Raw genomic sequence first — 17,312 nt, 5'->3', positions numbered from 1 at the left:
TCTCTCTCTCTCTCTCTCTCTCTCCTTTTCTTTTTCCCTTCCTTTCCCTTCCCTTCCCTTCCCTTCCCTTCCCTTCCCTTCCCTTCCCTTTCTTTTCTTTTCTTTCCTTTCTTTTCTTTTCTTTGGTGGAGTCTCACTCTGTTGCCCAGGCTGGAGTGCAACGGCATGATCTCGGCTCAGTGCAACCTCCACCTCCCGGGTTCAAGAGATTCTCCTGCCTCAGCCTCCTGAGTAGCTGGGATTACAGGCGCTCACCACCATGCTCGGCTAATTTTTGTATTTTAATAGAGACGGGGCTTCATCCTGTTGGCCAGGCTGCTCCCAAACTCCTGACCTCGTGATCCACCCATCTCGGCCTCCCAAAGTGCTGGGATTACAGGCGTAAGCCATCACGCCTGGCCTGTCCTGTCTTTTCAAAGCATTATTCAAATATGATTCCTTTGGCTATAAAGTTTCATAAAGAGTAGTACTTGACTCAGATTCTGGAGAGAAAGCTTCAAAAAAGATCATCCAACTCTGCTCCCAGGGAACTCACACCCTGTAGGTTTTGTAGTAGATTTTGGCAGCATTCTCTTTCTTAATACACAGTAAAATATTTCATATTCCTAACTTGTGTGTGAGCACCATTGAAGACAGCCCAAAATCAACCACTCAAGTGAGTCATCTGAATATGTTCAGTGACATAAATGGAAAGGAGAGTTGGCGGTGGGGGGAAAGGGGGTGGGAAAGGACCTAGGGGAAGAGGAGAATAGCCACTTGGAGCATTAAATGCCCTTGTTGTTATCCCACTTAAAATATTTCAAAGGGAAAAATGTCTAATATCTAATCTCCAACTATGTTATTCAATAATAATTCAAGGCCAGGTGCAGTAGCTCACACCTATAATCCTAACACTTTGGGAGGTCAAGGCTATAGTGAGCCACGTTTGTGCCACTGCACTCCAGCCTGGGCAACATAGTGAGACTCTGTCTCAAAAAAATTTTTTTTTAAACAATGTTTTGAATGTCAAGGGTTTCTCAGGAAAACCGAAGGGAGTGGAAAATTTATCTCTGCAGCCAAAAGAGAAGTCTCAACATTTCCAGAGGTATAACCAAACCGCTAACTCATTTGAAGAAAGTCAACTAAAAAATAAACCTTCTTTTCCTCACATAAGTTTATTTTACAATCAACAATGAGTTAGAGAGGAACATTTCCAAAATGATTTCTTAAGAGCTTGTTAATTTAACTTAAGGCACAGGCACCTTCTGTTAAACTAAAAAAATTAAAATAAACCTATCACCACATAAAAAAAATTTCAGGGCCAGGCGCGGTGGCTCATGCCTGTAATCCCAGCGCTTTGGAAGGCTGAGGTGGGCGGATCACATGAGGTCAGGAGATCGAGACCAGCCTAGCCAACATGGTGAAACCTCGTCTCTACTCAAATACAAAAATTAGCCGGGTGTGGTGGCGCCCTCCTGTAATCCCAGCCACTCAGGAGGCTGAGGCAGGAGAATCACTTGAAACAGGAAGGCAGAGGTTGCAGTGAGCCAAGATCGCACCACTGCACTCCAGCCTGGGTGACAGAGCGAGATTCCATCTCAAAAAAATAAAAATTAAAAAAAATTCAGAAAAGTTCAGGGATAGTATTCTTTTATCTGTATTCCAAATAGGATTCACAGATAGAAAGAAATGAAATCAAATGTACATGACAAATAATTGTGCCTGTAAGATTCATTTCTAAAAATTAAATGGGATAGAGGTTAGATGAGTGCATACGTATGTCAATATTACTTGAACCGTTCTCCTAAAATGGGTGCATTTGATTATATGAAAATCTTAAAACAAAAACGTGCACCTTAAAGTTCTACTCTATTTGCTACTGTATCCAGGAAGACTCTCCCCCAAAAAATGTAATTTAGAATTGCCTTCACAGAGATGGTTAAGTTACAAACATATCATTATATATGTAATAATACCATATCATTATGAAGCATATTATATATGTCAAAGAATCTTCCAATCAGTATCTTCTATGCTTCAATTTTTCCATTTTAAAATATACATCCTAAATGTAATTACAAAGCACCACAACTGAATTTTGTACTTGAAAACCTATAGATATGAGTGAAACAATGAAGTATAAATAATGACTTGCATGGATAATCCTTTTTCTCAGTTCAAAATGACTAAGAATAACTTGTTTTATAAGTTTTATTAACTGAATTTGAGGGAGAGGCATTTTCTAAAATGGGCAATTTACACAGAAATGGAAAAGTTGCGAGGAGCTTTTTATGAGTCCCATTCATCTGGGAGCATCAGTCAGACTTACATCAGAAGAAAAACTCTTTAATGAGAAACTCATGTCCCTTGTTAATTACTCTTTATTTCTAATGTACAGTAACACTGAAATACATTTTTAAAACTAATTAACACATAATGTTAGGAATATATACAACTACTACTACATTTATTATCTAAGGATCCTAGTAGGCTATTGTAGTTCCAGAAAAAAAAACTAGTAACTTTATTCATTAGGTTCACACTAATGTTTCTGTTGACAGCTCTAGTCATTTGTCAGAGTGAAAATTTTCTGCCTTTATTAGCTATTAATAAATGTCAATGATTGAAAATTTTATGTTAGAATTTTACAATCTCAATTTATAGCACAGATCTGAACCTAAGTCAGTATTCTCAAAAACTGGTAGCTATCATTAAAGCACTAGATCTTACTGAAATTAACAAATGGTTACTCTTTAAAATAGAATTATCAAGGGAAACTCATAATTCATTTTCATTCTTTCTTGTAAGCACATACATATTACACATAAGAAATTTTGTTTAGATGCTGTTATTGATATTAAGGCATGGTTTATACAAATAGTGTGAAATACAACTACTTCATAGCTTCAGTGAGCCCTGTGCCTGTCTATGACCTGTCAATCTATAAAAACATTAACATGAGAGAGTAGAGATGAAAGTGATTTTGCTAAAGTTGTCTGTTATCCCCGAGCTGTTCGAAGTTGATTCGGTTTTTCTGGCTGAGTAATTTAATATAATCTTTCACGCTTCCAAAGTTGGAAGAGACTATATGAGTTTCTGCTAGAAATTTGAGACATTTAAGACATTAATTTACAAAACTGGAAAGTATATTATCTCACTTATAAGCAGTAAAGATCTCTGTTTAATTAATTAGTGAAATACCAACTTTGACTATAATTAATAGACAGGCTAATATAGTTTTAATAGATTTTTCTTTGTTATGTGACTATCAGCTAAATATAATCTTTAAGCCACATTATGAATATATATGTGCATGTAAACACCCATATATATATCCCAGAAATGGAAAACTGTCCAAATCTACCTTCATCCATTCAGTAAATATTCGTTAAGAACCTACTATATACCGTTTAGGACTACTCAAAATCATTACTTTTTACATAAGATTTAAAATAGACTAAAGAAAGTATTTCTTGATCAAATGGAAGAGTTTTTACACCATTACAAATCATCCACGATAACCCAAACCTGCATCTACTGTATTGTTTATTTCATTATTATTTCATTACATATGCATATTGCATTACTGACTTTTAAATTTCATATACTGGCACTTCAGAGACACTTTCAGGACCAATAAAGTTAATTTGGATAGACCCAAGAAAAGTTTTCCAAAGAAGTCACATTTCTTCATATGGGTCCTAGTAAACATTTACAAAGACAGAATCCTTCTGAGTTAAAGTTGACACCTGACTTTAGAATGTCCCATGCACTCAAGATACCTTTGTAAACTGCCTCCCCTCATCACCATTCTTACTCATTCAAGACAACAACCAAGTTACACCATGGTCTTTTCTTGCTCTCTTCAGAGTTAGACCTATTCTATCTTACTTTTGCTTTGTTCACATCTCACAATTCAATCAATTCTTGTCAGGCCATCTCTTTCTCATAATGAAAAAGGTGTGCCCCTAAGCCTCTTTCCTTTTTTGGATATCTTGGAAAATAACTCATTTCAATTTTGTGAACCAAAGAAACAGTTTAGTCCTCATGCAATAACTATTATCAGGTACCTACTATGTGCCACACACTGGACTAGACCTTAGGAATGGCTAAGTATGAACTCAATGGCCAGAAATATTCTTGTAGCAAGAAAAAGAGAAATCACTGATTTCAATGTCAGATTAGATCTCAAAAACAGTGCAATCAACCTTGAAAGTTCATGAAAGTACCCAGAAAACCCATAAGCATCCTTCCAAATACCTATCCACCTATTAAACTTGCTTTTCTTTAAGCATTTATATTTAGAATAAAAATAATATCTTATCTAACATAATTATTTTATATTTAGTTTCATCATTGGAATTGACTTTCTTATATTTTTCAAGGTAGCAATGGTTTTTCTACAGCATGGGTAAAACATATCCCTCGACTATAATAAACGCCCAACACTCACTTGATAAACTGTTTCCCAGGGAAAATGGGTTCTAAATTTCCAACAATCCATTCACAGGTAAACTTCTGAAATACTAAGCATTTGTAAATTGGGAATGCATTATTCTTTATTTCTATATTTACATTCCTATGGGCCTGGGAAATGGTACCATCACTAAGGTAACACAGTGAATGACTAGTTTAAAATAAAAAATTATTCTGAAGAGTGTGAAGCTGTATGCAAATAATTTTCCACCAGTCTAAGAAGGACTGAGCACGGGAAAATCTATAAAGAAATAAAAGTAAGTTTGTGATACTATCTCTATGATGTTTACTTTTAAGTGCAAGATACTAACTAGTCCAGAAAAGGTTTTCACAGACCAACTGAGCTGCTTCTTACACATAGGTCAACAGTCAAAAAAAAAAAAAAAAAACCCTCAAAATCCCACACAACAAAACCTGTTCTACAGGTTTCTGTACACGTAGAGGAAATGTTAGAGAAAGTACAGCCATTTTATAGTCTATCTAGGGTACAAGCCCCTTTAATGTGTTTACTAATACTCTGCAGAAGTTCTCATTTCAGTTGTTTTGCCTTAAAGGATTCACTTGAATCAATAACTAAAGACATATATATTTCTTGAGGCTAGCAGAGGGTAGATTAGAAACTCTGCTTAGAGTGGTGCATCTTCATGCAGTGACTCAGTTTCACAGTTAACAACATACACTTTCTTCCTCCTACAGAAGAATGATTACATGCCTCCATCCATGGTCTTTAAAAAGATATATATAATTAGCATACACTCTCCTATTTTAAGATTATACAAAGAAGGTTTTATTGGAATGTGAATAGATATTTTAAGAGTTTATTTTCCTTGCTCTATTGCTTATACAAGCACACACACACACACACCCCAGGTTATATTAGCTCTTTAACAGAATGAGATTATATGAGAGGAAAGCTTGGTATAAACTGTAATAACAAAATAACTGCTTTCTATTCCTTACTTAGAAACCCAAGTGCATTCATTGATTTTACATAAAGCAGGAAAAATCAGGTGTCACTTATTGGGTCTAACAGAAGCAGTCAATATTTAAATTATATATCTTTCTAAATACTAGTATCAACATTTTTATTTAAATTATGAGAGAATGCTGTAATTTATAATACAAAACACAGTGATAATTTAAAATTTACTAACAGTAGACAGAAAGAGATAACTTTCAAATTTTCATGCAGTTGAAAAGAAACATGAAAATGGCACACTGTACTGCCACTATTTTATTTTGGAAACTCTTTGTAAATAAAAACCCATTTCCAAAATAAGATATTCCATGAACACAGAATAGTTGGTAATGGTTCAAGTGCCTTAGGCAACAGAGAAGTATTGTTTTGTAGTTTTTTTAAACCTCTCCTAGTAACAGCAATTCATTATGCACAAAGAAACAAGGTAACAGCATGGTTTATAATGAATATATAAGTAATAACTGCAGAACCTCAATTAAAACTAAAGTTTACCATATTCGTTCCATTTCTATAAACCAGTATAGATAGCCTTGTTGATACTCACCAAATGTTACAGAAATGCCTAGGCTTTTCTAAGCAACAAAACGTAGACACATGGTGAGGTGCTGAAGACAGCTCTTTCTTGAGCTCAAAGCACTTTAGATGAAGTAACCTTTATCGTCCATTTAATAGAGGTTGCCTCCTATTACCAGGCGTGGCAGAGAGAAGAGTTTCCACAATTCGGTCTTGACTTTCTGTCCCTCTTTTTGAAGAGTAACAGTTACCACCGGAAAACGTTACCAGAAAATGATCACTTGAACACTCACATAGAGCAGCTGTAAATTTCCACTCTCTTTGCTTGCTCTCAGATTCCAAGCCTTGCTTGTCTCTTAATCTGTCACAGGCAGTTCTGTTTCTGGTCAAACCAGCTTGCTTATGCGTCCTCCACTCCCTCTCTAACACTTGCTTTCAGATACGTACCACAGTTACAGCTCCCTCTTTTACTTCCTCCCTCCCCAGTCCTGTAACGTCACAAGAATGCGTGTAAAGCTGAGGCAAAATAAATTCTTGGGCCAAAAAAGAAAAAAGTCTAGAGATAAACAAATTTTTTTCTCATCACTTTTCTGCCTTAAGTCTTATACTTGTTCATAAACGGGGTTTTGTCAACTGATTAAACTGGCTTGACCATCTTGTTTAAAAATGTAAATAAACGTTCTTTTAAAAAAAGGCATGTTGATAGTAATAATAACAAATTCACCTGCCAATATGCTAGCTCCTCAGGGAAGATGCTATTCCCAATTATAAGAAAGTGGAGCAAGTAAACACACAAGTACTTGTATTAGAAACTTAATTTTAACATTTAAAAAGCAAGGAAGGTTTTAGAGTACTTATAATTTAAACCGTGTGATTTTTATGAAAACTTAATGTATTTCTTAATATGGTCTATTTTGAAACTTAGACCAAAATTTGCAGTTATAAAAGGGAAAATTACAAAGAACATAGAAAATATTGACACCAAAACAACAGAGCAGCTTAATCATGTATGTGCAAACCAAATGTAATTATTGCCATTAGAAAGGTATTTTTCCCCCTAAGCATTACCGGTCAGAATGCATAACACCTCTTATAAGAATTACAAAGGCTAAAGGCTACAAAAAATTATTAAAGTTATTATACACATATAATTATAGGGTAAAGTATCTTAAAAATATGAAACTCTCTGTAAGGTTTGGGGCTGAGGAATTAGGTGAAAAGCTGAGTGTGGGCTCATGGCTGGCAGGCTTAGATGGCATTTGTAGGAGTCTTTGGAATTAGGAGGCAATGTATGCAGCTTGGAATACGTGCTGGCTCTGTATGAATGCTAGTCAGATCCTGCTTTGGAGTTCTGTTCCAGTTCCTTAGCCCAAAACACTTTTAGGTCCTCCATCTCCCACTATGTCCCTAATCAAAAGTCTTGGGCCCTTCTACTGACGGAGCTCCCAAGTACAGAAGGAACAGAAGTAGTTATTAGACCTATTATTAAGTAATACATTCTTATTCTCTGCAGAATTAAAATCTCTCTAAGAATATAAGCTTAAGTAAGGTGAAAGGTAAATATCTATAAATAGTTGTTTATACCCCTTAAGAAAAATGTCAGTAAAAGTCGGCCTTAAAATATAGATGTCTTGATCTGGTTTATTTAAAGTAGGATTAAAATTTAACTATATTATACAGTTATTTGGTTATTTCTTAGCACCTATTAAAGGTATCAAAGATGACTAGAGATTAGTCTGCCAATTATTCTTTCAATTAGTAGTTTTATAATTTTAGAGTTTTATTTCTTCTTTTTAAAGAGATGTTAAATGGAAATAATTCTAAATCACTCAGGGTATGAAGCGTCTAGTATCTTGGGTTATACTCCAAGAGTTGTAGTATAATTAAAGAAATTCAGAATTGATAAAAGTGGTTCTTAGGATAATGGCAAAGTTAATTTAAAATTGGGAGACTCTATATCAATCTACAATGTATTCAAAGGCACAAAGTCAAGTCAAGGACTTTAAAACATACAATTACTAAGATTATTTATGATTGATTGTATATTGAATTCCTATTAAATACCATTCCATGTTTCCAACAGCAAGAGTGAAGAAATCTCATAATCTACAGGAAATTGGGTTGAGTATTCAGAAGGATATTGCCTCAGTAGTGGAACCAAATTAGGTTTACATTAAAGGTTGTTCTGGTCCCTCCTAATAGAGATTAAAAGTAAGCCCTGAAAGAATCATATTATTTCCAAATAACTGCAACCCAGAGTAAAATTTTAAAATATTTATATAAATTTTTTGAAATCTAGCACACAATAACATAAAATTCACAATATCTGCCATCCAGTCAAAAATCACCAGGCATGCAAAGCAGCAGGAAAACATAATGCATAAGAAGGAGAAAAATAGATCGTTAGAAACAGAGTCAGAAATGACACAAATAATAGAATTAGTATACAAAGACATTAAAACTATCAAAAATATCTTCCATAAGTTCAAGAAGGTATTAGAAAGATAAGAATGTTAAGGAGAGATATGGCAGATATAAAAAAGATCCAGATCAAATTTCTAAGAATTAAAACTACAGTTTCTGAGAAAATATTTATTCTGTTTTATGGAATGAAGTGTTGCCTAACTCTAGAATCACAAATAAGGCCAACTAAGATCTTTAAACAACAACAACAAGAAAAAACCCCTATAAGCTCTGGAATGAAAATTATACCAAATGAGATGAATAGCAGACTGCACCCTGCAGAAGAAATGATTAGTAAACTTGGAGACACAGTGACGGAACACATCAAAATAAAGCATGACAGAAAAAAAGTTTAAAAAAATAAAAATGAACAGAGAATCCCTCAACTATGGGGAAACTTAAAAGAACCTAATGTATACTATATATATTATATATAGTATACATACATATACTATATATAGAGTATATATATACTATATAGTATAGTCTTTGGGCCTTGAATAAACATCAGCAGTAGCCAAGAAATAGTTGTTACAGGCCTTGGGCATAACCCAGTACTGTGGTGGCTTCAGGTGTGACCCAGCATTGACCCAGTATAGTCCTGGCAGTGGTGGTCACAAGAGGGCTTCCCTTCCCTCCCCCAACTGTAGGCAGCTCAGCAAGGAGAGACAGAGAAAGACTCCCTTTGAGGGAAAGTAAGGGAAGAGAACAAGAGACTGTCTGGTAATCCAGGGAATTCTCCTGGATCTTACCCAAGACCTCCAAGGCAGTATCTCCTTGTATCTGCAAGTCACAACATTACTGGGCTTTGAATATCACCTAATGCAAATATGGCTGTAGTGACCAAAGACTTAGATCACAATACTCAATTCCCTTTGAAGATTTGGAAAACCTTCTTAAGAAGGACAGATACATTCATCCTTGAGAAGTCTGGAAAAAAAAATAAAAAAGACCATCCTGGCTAACATGGCGAAACCCCGTCTCTACTAAAAATACAAAAACTAGCCGGGCGAGGTGGCGGGCGCCTGTAGTCCCAGCTACTCCGGAGGCTGAGGCAGGAGAATGGCGTAAACCCGGGAGGCAGAGCTTGCAGTGAGCTGAGATCCAGCCACTGCACTCCAGCCTGGGCGACAGAGCGAGACTCCGCCTCAAAAAAAAATAAAATAAAATAAAATAAAATAAAAAAGACAAGTACAAATAAGGCCAGAGTGTGAAGATTAGAAGAAATACCTAACTCTTCAATGCCCAGACACTGACAAACATCCAGAAGCATCAAGACCACCCAGGAAGTCATGACCTCACCAAACCAACTAAATAAGGAACCAGTGACCAGTTCTGGAATGACAGAGATATGTGACCTTCAAGAGAATTCAAAATAGCTGTTTTGAGGAAGCTCAAAGAAATCCAAGATAACACACAGAAGGAATTCAGATATTATCAGATAATATAACAAAAAGACTGAAATAATTAAGAATCAAGCAGAAATTCTGGAGCTGAAAAATTTAATTGATAAACTGAAAAATTCATCAGAGTTTCTCAAAAGCAGAACTGATCAAGTAGCAGAAAAAATTAGTGAGCTTGAAGACAGTCTATCTGAAATACACAGAGCAGTCAAAAGAAAAAATAATAAAAATAAGGTAGCATGCCTGCGGGATCTAGAAATAGCCTCAAAATGGCAAATATAAGAGTCATTGGCCTTAAAGAGGAGGTAGAGAGAGAGATTGGGGTAGAGAGTTTATCCAAACAGACAGCAGAGAACTTCCCAAACCTAGAGAAAGATCAACATTTAAGTACGAGAAGGTTATAGAACACTAAGCAGATTTTGCCCCCAAAAAACTACCTTGGGACATCTAATACTCAAACAATGAAAGGTCAAGGATAAAGAAAGAATCCTAAAAGCAACAAGAGAAAAGAAAATAATAACATATAAAGGAGCTCCAACACATCTGGCAACAGATTTCTCAGTGGAAATGTTACAGGCCAGGAAAGAGCAGTAAGACATATTTGAAGGTCTGAAAGAAAAAACCTTTTATCCTGAAATATTATATCCAGTGAAAATATCCTTCAAACATGAAGCAAAAATAAAGACATTCCCAAACAAAAGCTGAGGGATTTCATCAACCCAGACTTGTCCTACAAGAAAAGCTAAGGGAGTTCTTCAGTCTGAAAGAAAAGGACATTAAGGTACAACAAGAATCATCTGGTCATCTGGGCCAGGCACGGCGGCTCACACCTGTAATCCCAGCACTTTGGGAGGCTAAGGCAGGAAGATTTCTTGAGCAGAGAAGTTCAAGAACAGCCTGAGTAACATAGCAAGACCTCATCTCTACAAAAAAATCAAAATTAGCCAGAGTTGGTGGCGCATGATTGCACCACTGCACTGAAGCCTGGGTGACAGAGCAAGACCCTGTCAAAAAAGAAAGAAAGAAAGAGGGAATGAAGGGGAAGGGAGATTGTGCCATTGCACTCCAGCCTGGGCTCGAAACTCCATCTCAAAACAAACAAACAAACAAACAAACAAAAACTAGAAATCCAGATTAGGGTCAGATTATGGAGAGACTGAGTGCTAGGTGAATGAGCTAAGTAATCTGCGGACAAAACAGAGCCATGATGTGATCAGAACTTTCCGTAATAAATGTGAATTTAGCAGTGTATTAAGAAGAATCAAAAGGGCAAAGAAACAATAGCTGATTAAATTAAAGGTAACTCAGTAGTCTAGGATGACAGTGAGGGTAACCAGACAGTGGGAATAAAAGGACTACAAGAGTATAAGAGAGAATAGGTTTGGCAACTGAAAAAATGTGAATAGTAATTGAGAGACGAGTCAAGATCACAATGCGTTCCCATGCCCGTGTAAGAGTAAGCAGGTTATACCTTTAAAACATATAAGAACCACAGGAAGAAAAATAAATTTTATGAAATAGCCAGTTACTTGATATATAACAAGTCCGAGATGCCAGCAAGACTTCTGGATACAAATGCCCACAGGCAGCTGAACATACGGAACTAGAACTTTGAGAGAAAACAGACCGGAGCAATATATCTGGGGGTCATCCATCCTGCCACTGCAGTATGAGAGAGACCAAAAAGAGAGCCAAGGACAAAACTTCAAGAAACATCTATAGGTATTGGTAGAAAAAGGGCAACTGGCTGGGTGTAGTGGCTCACCCCTGTAATCTCAGCACTCTAGGAGGCAAATCACTTAAGTCCAGAAATTCAAGACCAGCCTGGACAACATGGCAAGGCCCCTCATCTCTACCAAAAAAATATATACAAAAATTAGTTGGGTGTGGTGGTGCACTCCTGTGGTTCCAGTTACTCGAGAGGCTGAAGTGGGAGGATCGTGTGAGCCCTGGAGGCAGAGGTTGCAGTGAGCCGAGATTGCACCACCGCGCTCCAGCCTGGGCAACAGAGTGAGACCCTGTCTCAAAAAAAAAAAAAAGAAAAAAGGCAAATAAAGAAACAGTGGTTAGAGAGGGAGAGGAGAAACTGAAAAGTATGCTATCGTATGACCAAAGAAAAGGGACCTTCGGGAAAAAGAAGCATTTAAAAGTACTTACTACCCAACCCTGTAGTCTAATTTCTAAGTCCCACTTTCAATTCTTACAAAGCAAAAGTATTAGTGGGAAAGGGGCCTTTAGAGAACCACTTGGCACAGAGAAAGGGACTTTTAAGAATTCATATTCCCTAAATTCCTAAAGACATAGACTGGTAGTCAGCAAGACCAAAGACAGGCATGGACCATCAGAGCATACAGCAGTATAGAAAAGCATGAGGCAGGCAGAGGACTCCAGGCCAGCCCTTCTGGGAAACTCTTAACACTGGCTCTGATCTAGGTAGCATACGTAGCCCAAATCTCCCATGCCATGGCTAGAACACTGTATGGGAGATTGGAGACTTAGTAGTACCTGATACAACAATAGGATTAGGATTATAAGAGGTTAGGGATGAGGTAATAGAGAAATGAACATATATTACTGTTTCCAAGTGTTGGATATAAAGAATAGAAGGACAGCTTGAAGGGCTTAATAGAAGAGGTTTTTGTTTGCTTTAAAAAAAAAACAAAAAAAAAAACACTTTCAACTCTTGGTAGATTGAGTGGGACAGACAGGAGGAAGGTAGAAGATGAGAAGGGGATAATTATTGGGGCATGATCTTTGAGATTACAATGGAAGGGATCAGGAACATAAGTGGAATAATATATATTTTTCTAAAATGAGAAGGAGGAGAAAGCATGAGTAGAGACTGCCCAGGGAAAGAGGAATGAAGTTAGGAAGCACATGCTTACCTCAGTTTTCTCAGAAAAGCAGGACTCACCATCATCTGAACAAAACAAAGGTAGAGTAAGAGAATATGTGCTTGAGCAGAGTGAAAATTGGTCTTACCAGAAAACCCACATGTGACTGGGTGCAGTGGCTCATGCCTGTAATCCTAAGCACTTTGGCAGGAGGTAGGAGAATCCTTTGAGTCCAGGAGTTCAAGACCAGCCTGGGCAACATAGGGAGACCCTCTCCCTATTTAAAATAAAAGAAAATAAAATAATCCACATAAATACAGTAAGAAGAAAAGCTAAAAGGTGTGACTCATGTACACCAAATCCTGTTTAACAGTTAAAATTCCACTTATATCCATACAATTCCACTTATATCTAAACAATATAACAACACTAAGTGAAATACTGTACATGCTATGATTTTCCACCAACTGCCCAATTTAAGGAATAACAAAGGATGAGGTTAAGAAACAGATCTTGGAGTCCCGAGATTCAATATATAGCTAGCATCATAACAACAACATGGGCTTAGTGCCATAACCACAGGCAGATGGTGATACTAATAATTCTCATATTTCCTCGTCCTTCTTTGCTGGATCCATGTTCTGTTTTCTCCACAACTGGTGCTTTCATGAAAAGTTCTTGCTCGAGTCAGTTAAGAACACAAGATACCTTTTAGTAAAAGAACAATTCCCACCCTGTTGAGAACTGATGCACACTCTTTTATGAGGTGTGTCATACTCCAATTTTCCAAGTTTTTACACATTTTCACTTTTCTACAAATTTCTGAAACCAGAACTATACAAAAATTGTATGTTGGAAAATCATATTATTACTGTTATAAATCTTTAACAGTACAACTTGTAAGCTGGTGCTCTGAAGCCAAGAAGAAAAACAGGATCTAAAGAGAACACAGAAAGAAAGGAGAGAGAAAGAAGCAGGCTGAGTGAAGGGACAGAAAACCTTGAGTTATAAATAACTTGGTTTAAAATGTCAAGGGAAACTAGTCTCAAAGTGTCTCTTTCTACAGAGTTATAAAGCTTTTTAATAATGAAAGTACTTCAGATGGCAATTTTCAGAGTCAAAGCCATTTATGGCAAACAAACACATAGCATGGGTAATATAACATATTCAGGTAATTTACTGAAAGGAAAAATCTCTGTGGAATTCATCCAGTAATTATAGTGGATTCTATTTATAAAACATATTTTACCACAAATCTGAAGACTTATAAAACATGATCTAGCATAGGAGAAATGATTATACTCCTTTAATAACTATTAATCACAGAAAAAGTTTTAATAACTGTAACCACAGAATGGCATCTTGTTTTACAAATAAAATACAAACCAGTGTACTGTTCTAGCTATGCTGATTCTAGAAATGTCTTTTTACCTTTTAATTTTAAATTAAATGTCCATTAAAAAAGTATTTTTTATTTCCTATGCTTCCCTAATTGTTTTAAAATCTCAGTCCGGTGCAGTGACTTGTATCTGTAATCCCAGCACTTTGGGAGGCTGAGGCTGGTGGATTGCTTGAGTCCAGGAGTTTGAGACCAGCCTGGGCAACATAGTGAGGCTTCGTCTCTACCAAAAATACAAAAAATTTGCTGGGTGTCGTGGTGTGTGCCTGTAATCTCAGCTACTCAGGAGGCTAAGGTGGGAGAATCTCTTGAGCCCTTGGAGGCAGAGGTTGCAGTGAGTCGAGATTATGCCACTGCACTCCAGCCTGGGCAACAGAGAGAGACCATCTTGAGAAAAAAAAAAAGACAATCCCCCGCCTTCCTCTTCTCTAATTCCACTTCCCAAGGCTAAACACTATTCAAAGCGCTATCCTTCCAGACCTTTTTTCCAGGCATACATAGATATATGTATTTGTTTGAATACACACCAAGGTAATTTTTAAATGAGATAATACTATACACACTGCATTATAATTTCTTTCTTTATAGTAGATCTTGGATTTCTCTACATTTGGTAGCTCTATTTCATTCTTTTAAAAGTGCTGCTTGGTTGCAAAGTAGATGCACTTGGCACCGAAAACTTAAGTATATCCCGAGGATGACCCTGAATGCAGTTCACAGTTCCGAGCTAAGGAATCTAGGATAGGTTGGAGATCCATTCCTTATCTATGAGGAACATTTGAGCCCCCAGCCTGGCTCATGGAACACAGGGCATAGAGGGGATCGAGATCCTTTGTTTTGGGTTAAATGAAGGTTACCAGGTGGAGGTTGTTAGGGAGAAGGCATTAAGTGAAAATGCTGTGTAAACTGCGTGACTGTTGCAAGCAGTTGTTTCTCTTGCCCAGCCCGCTGCCACTGGACTCTCTCCCCTGTATGTAAACTCCTCCAAAAACCCTCTGTCTCCTTTGCTGGCTCTGGGTCTCTTTGGCCTCTAGAATCTGGTGCCATCCCCACTGGAGTTGACAGGGGTTCAGCACAAATTGGTGTTCTTTAATATTGCTGTACCACAGTTTGTTTAACCACTTCTCTATATATAGACATTTAGGTAGGTGAGGGTGTTGTTTTTTGTTTTTGGTTTGCTATCTTATAATATATTTTAAAATTAGTCACTGATAACATAAACAAATCAGAATTTAAAGACACAATGTTAATTCTCCTTGGAAAAAAGCTATAAAGTGATTATTGTATTATTCTAATAATAGATAAATAAAATTTACCTTTGCCATTTAAAAAAATGGGAAAAAACACAATTACTTTTGCACAAATCTAATAATGAGCACTTTTTTCATTTTAAATATTTTGGTTTCTGAGAGTTGATAAACATGCAAAAGCTGTCATTGGTTTCAATATAATGTTATCAATAATTCTGAAAATTTACACATGCAACTAATTTTCAAATTAACTGCCCATTATGGCTTTTGGATATGCACTGGATACCCAGTGTGTTTGAGGGCTAAATCTCACTAATTCTCCACTATTACTCAATTACATTAAGCCAGTAGTCTCCAACGTTTTTGCACCAGAGGATGGTTTTGTGGAAAGCAATTCTTCCACGGACCTGGGGGTGCAGGGTTGGGATGCAGAGAACGGTTTTGGGATGAAACTGTTGTATCTTAGGTCATCAGGCATTAGATTCTCATAAGGAGCCTGCAACCTAGATCCCTCACATGCACAGTTCACAGCAGGGTTTGTGCTCTCTATGAGACTCTAATTCAGCCACTGATCTGACAGGAAGCGGAATTCAGGTGGTAATGCTCACCAGCCAGCCACTCACCTCCTGCCGTGCTTCCTGGTTCCTAACAAGCCATGGACAGGTACAGGTCTGCAGCCCAGGGGTAAGGGACCCCTGCATTAAGCAACTCTTAATTGGTGTTTTCAGAAGCCTAGTGTGGTACTAGGTTCTCTAAGGAATTCAAAAGAGGTCTGTGACAAAAGATCTGTCTTCAAGGAGCTTGTACAACTTTTGTGGGGGGGGGAACCCCTTAGCTATCTATACAAAATAATTACACCTGAATACAAAGTTTTGAAGAAAATACAAAAGTAAGAAGAAACATGCAAGGGACTAAGGTATATTTTACCTTATTTTATCATAAGGTAAAATATAGAGATTACCAAAGTGAGGAAAGAAAACAAGTAAGCGAAAGAAATGGGACTTTTAAATTGTACAAAATCATAGACTTTATAAATTCTTCTAACAACATATTTCCTGAAGACTTGTTAGCAAATACCTAAGAAATGAGAATTTAGATGCACTTTGAAAAGTACTAGGATTTGGATATAGTGAGATAGAAAAGGAACAATATTCCAGCATAGGAAAATACTTTTAGCAAAATTCGAAGACTGGAATGAAAGTAGAAAAGGACAGAAAGGTAGGGAAATGGGGAAAAGAAATTTGTGGTTAAAGGGGAAATATATAAGGAAGTTTTTGAGGTGGAGTAGTGGATAGGGAGGGCACATATATTTGTTGTCAAAGGAATAAGCCTGGAGAGAGGTAAAAAGCTGTTCCCTGCACACCTCACCCAACACGTTTTGGTCCCATTTCAACCAATACTCACCCTCTTCACTGGCTTCTACAAGAAATCCAGATACACCAAGTATTTCCTGGCTTTCGTAAGTTTTTATTTGTGAAGTCACAATGAAGTGTCACAATACACAACATAGCATTTCTCAAGAGTTCCTATTCATTTCCTGCTGGATCTTCCCTGTGCCTTTCAAGTTTTTCTTCCCTTTTTTAAACAGAAAATTTAAACTCTATCTCAGCTTCTAGTTCCAAATATGTATTCCTAACTCATCTTAAACCTCAACAAAACAGAGAGTCTTCCAATGGCCAGGACATAACTCCCTAAAAGACAATTTAACAACCATCTCCAAACACTTGAACAAACCCTTTGTGGATACAACATTCATCACAAATGAATTATCCAGGCTTTTCTTTGAAACAAATTCTGCATTTTCTATACAATTCTTCATGCTTACTAAAAGATTAACAATTTCTCCATTGGGATAGAGTCAAAACTGCAGATGAAAGATTTGCCTTAGTAAAAGAAGTATAACTTTTATAAAAAACAGAATCATTCTTTTCAAGAAATAGAGGTAGCAACAGTTTTTAAAATTAAATAAGAACTAGAAGAATGTAGTGAGACAGAATCTCATATACCGCTGAGTAG

At 36.7% G+C, this 17,312-nt stretch overlaps 1 protein-coding gene across 5 annotated transcripts in view; it reads right to left on the bottom strand.

Annotated features, from left to right (window-relative positions):
- CAB39L (calcium binding protein 39 like) overlaps positions 1–17,312 on the bottom strand; it is a 138,844-nt gene that overhangs the window by 86,796 nt on the left and 34,736 nt on the right. For 3 of the 5 annotated variants that reach the window (XM_017873768.1, XM_017873772.1, XM_017873769.1), the window contains exon 4: positions 12,699–12,733. The exons of 1 other annotated variant lie outside the window; for it this stretch is intronic. In XM_017873768.1, coding sequence (XP_017729257.1) covers positions 12,699–12,733 — 35 coding nt within the window. Of the gene's footprint in view, positions 1–5,978; positions 6,448–12,698; positions 12,734–17,312 lie in introns of those variants that run through there. One more of the 5 variants, XM_017873771.1, reaches the window with a different exon arrangement.

This window comes from Rhinopithecus bieti, unplaced genomic scaffold, assembly GCF_001698545.2.
Source record: "Rhinopithecus bieti isolate Rb0 unplaced genomic scaffold, ASM169854v2 scaffold_7398, whole genome shotgun sequence".
In the NCBI taxonomy this organism is placed as follows: domain Eukaryota; kingdom Metazoa; phylum Chordata; class Mammalia; order Primates; family Cercopithecidae; genus Rhinopithecus; species Rhinopithecus bieti.
This window is presented reverse-complemented; position numbering and strand designations above follow the sequence as displayed.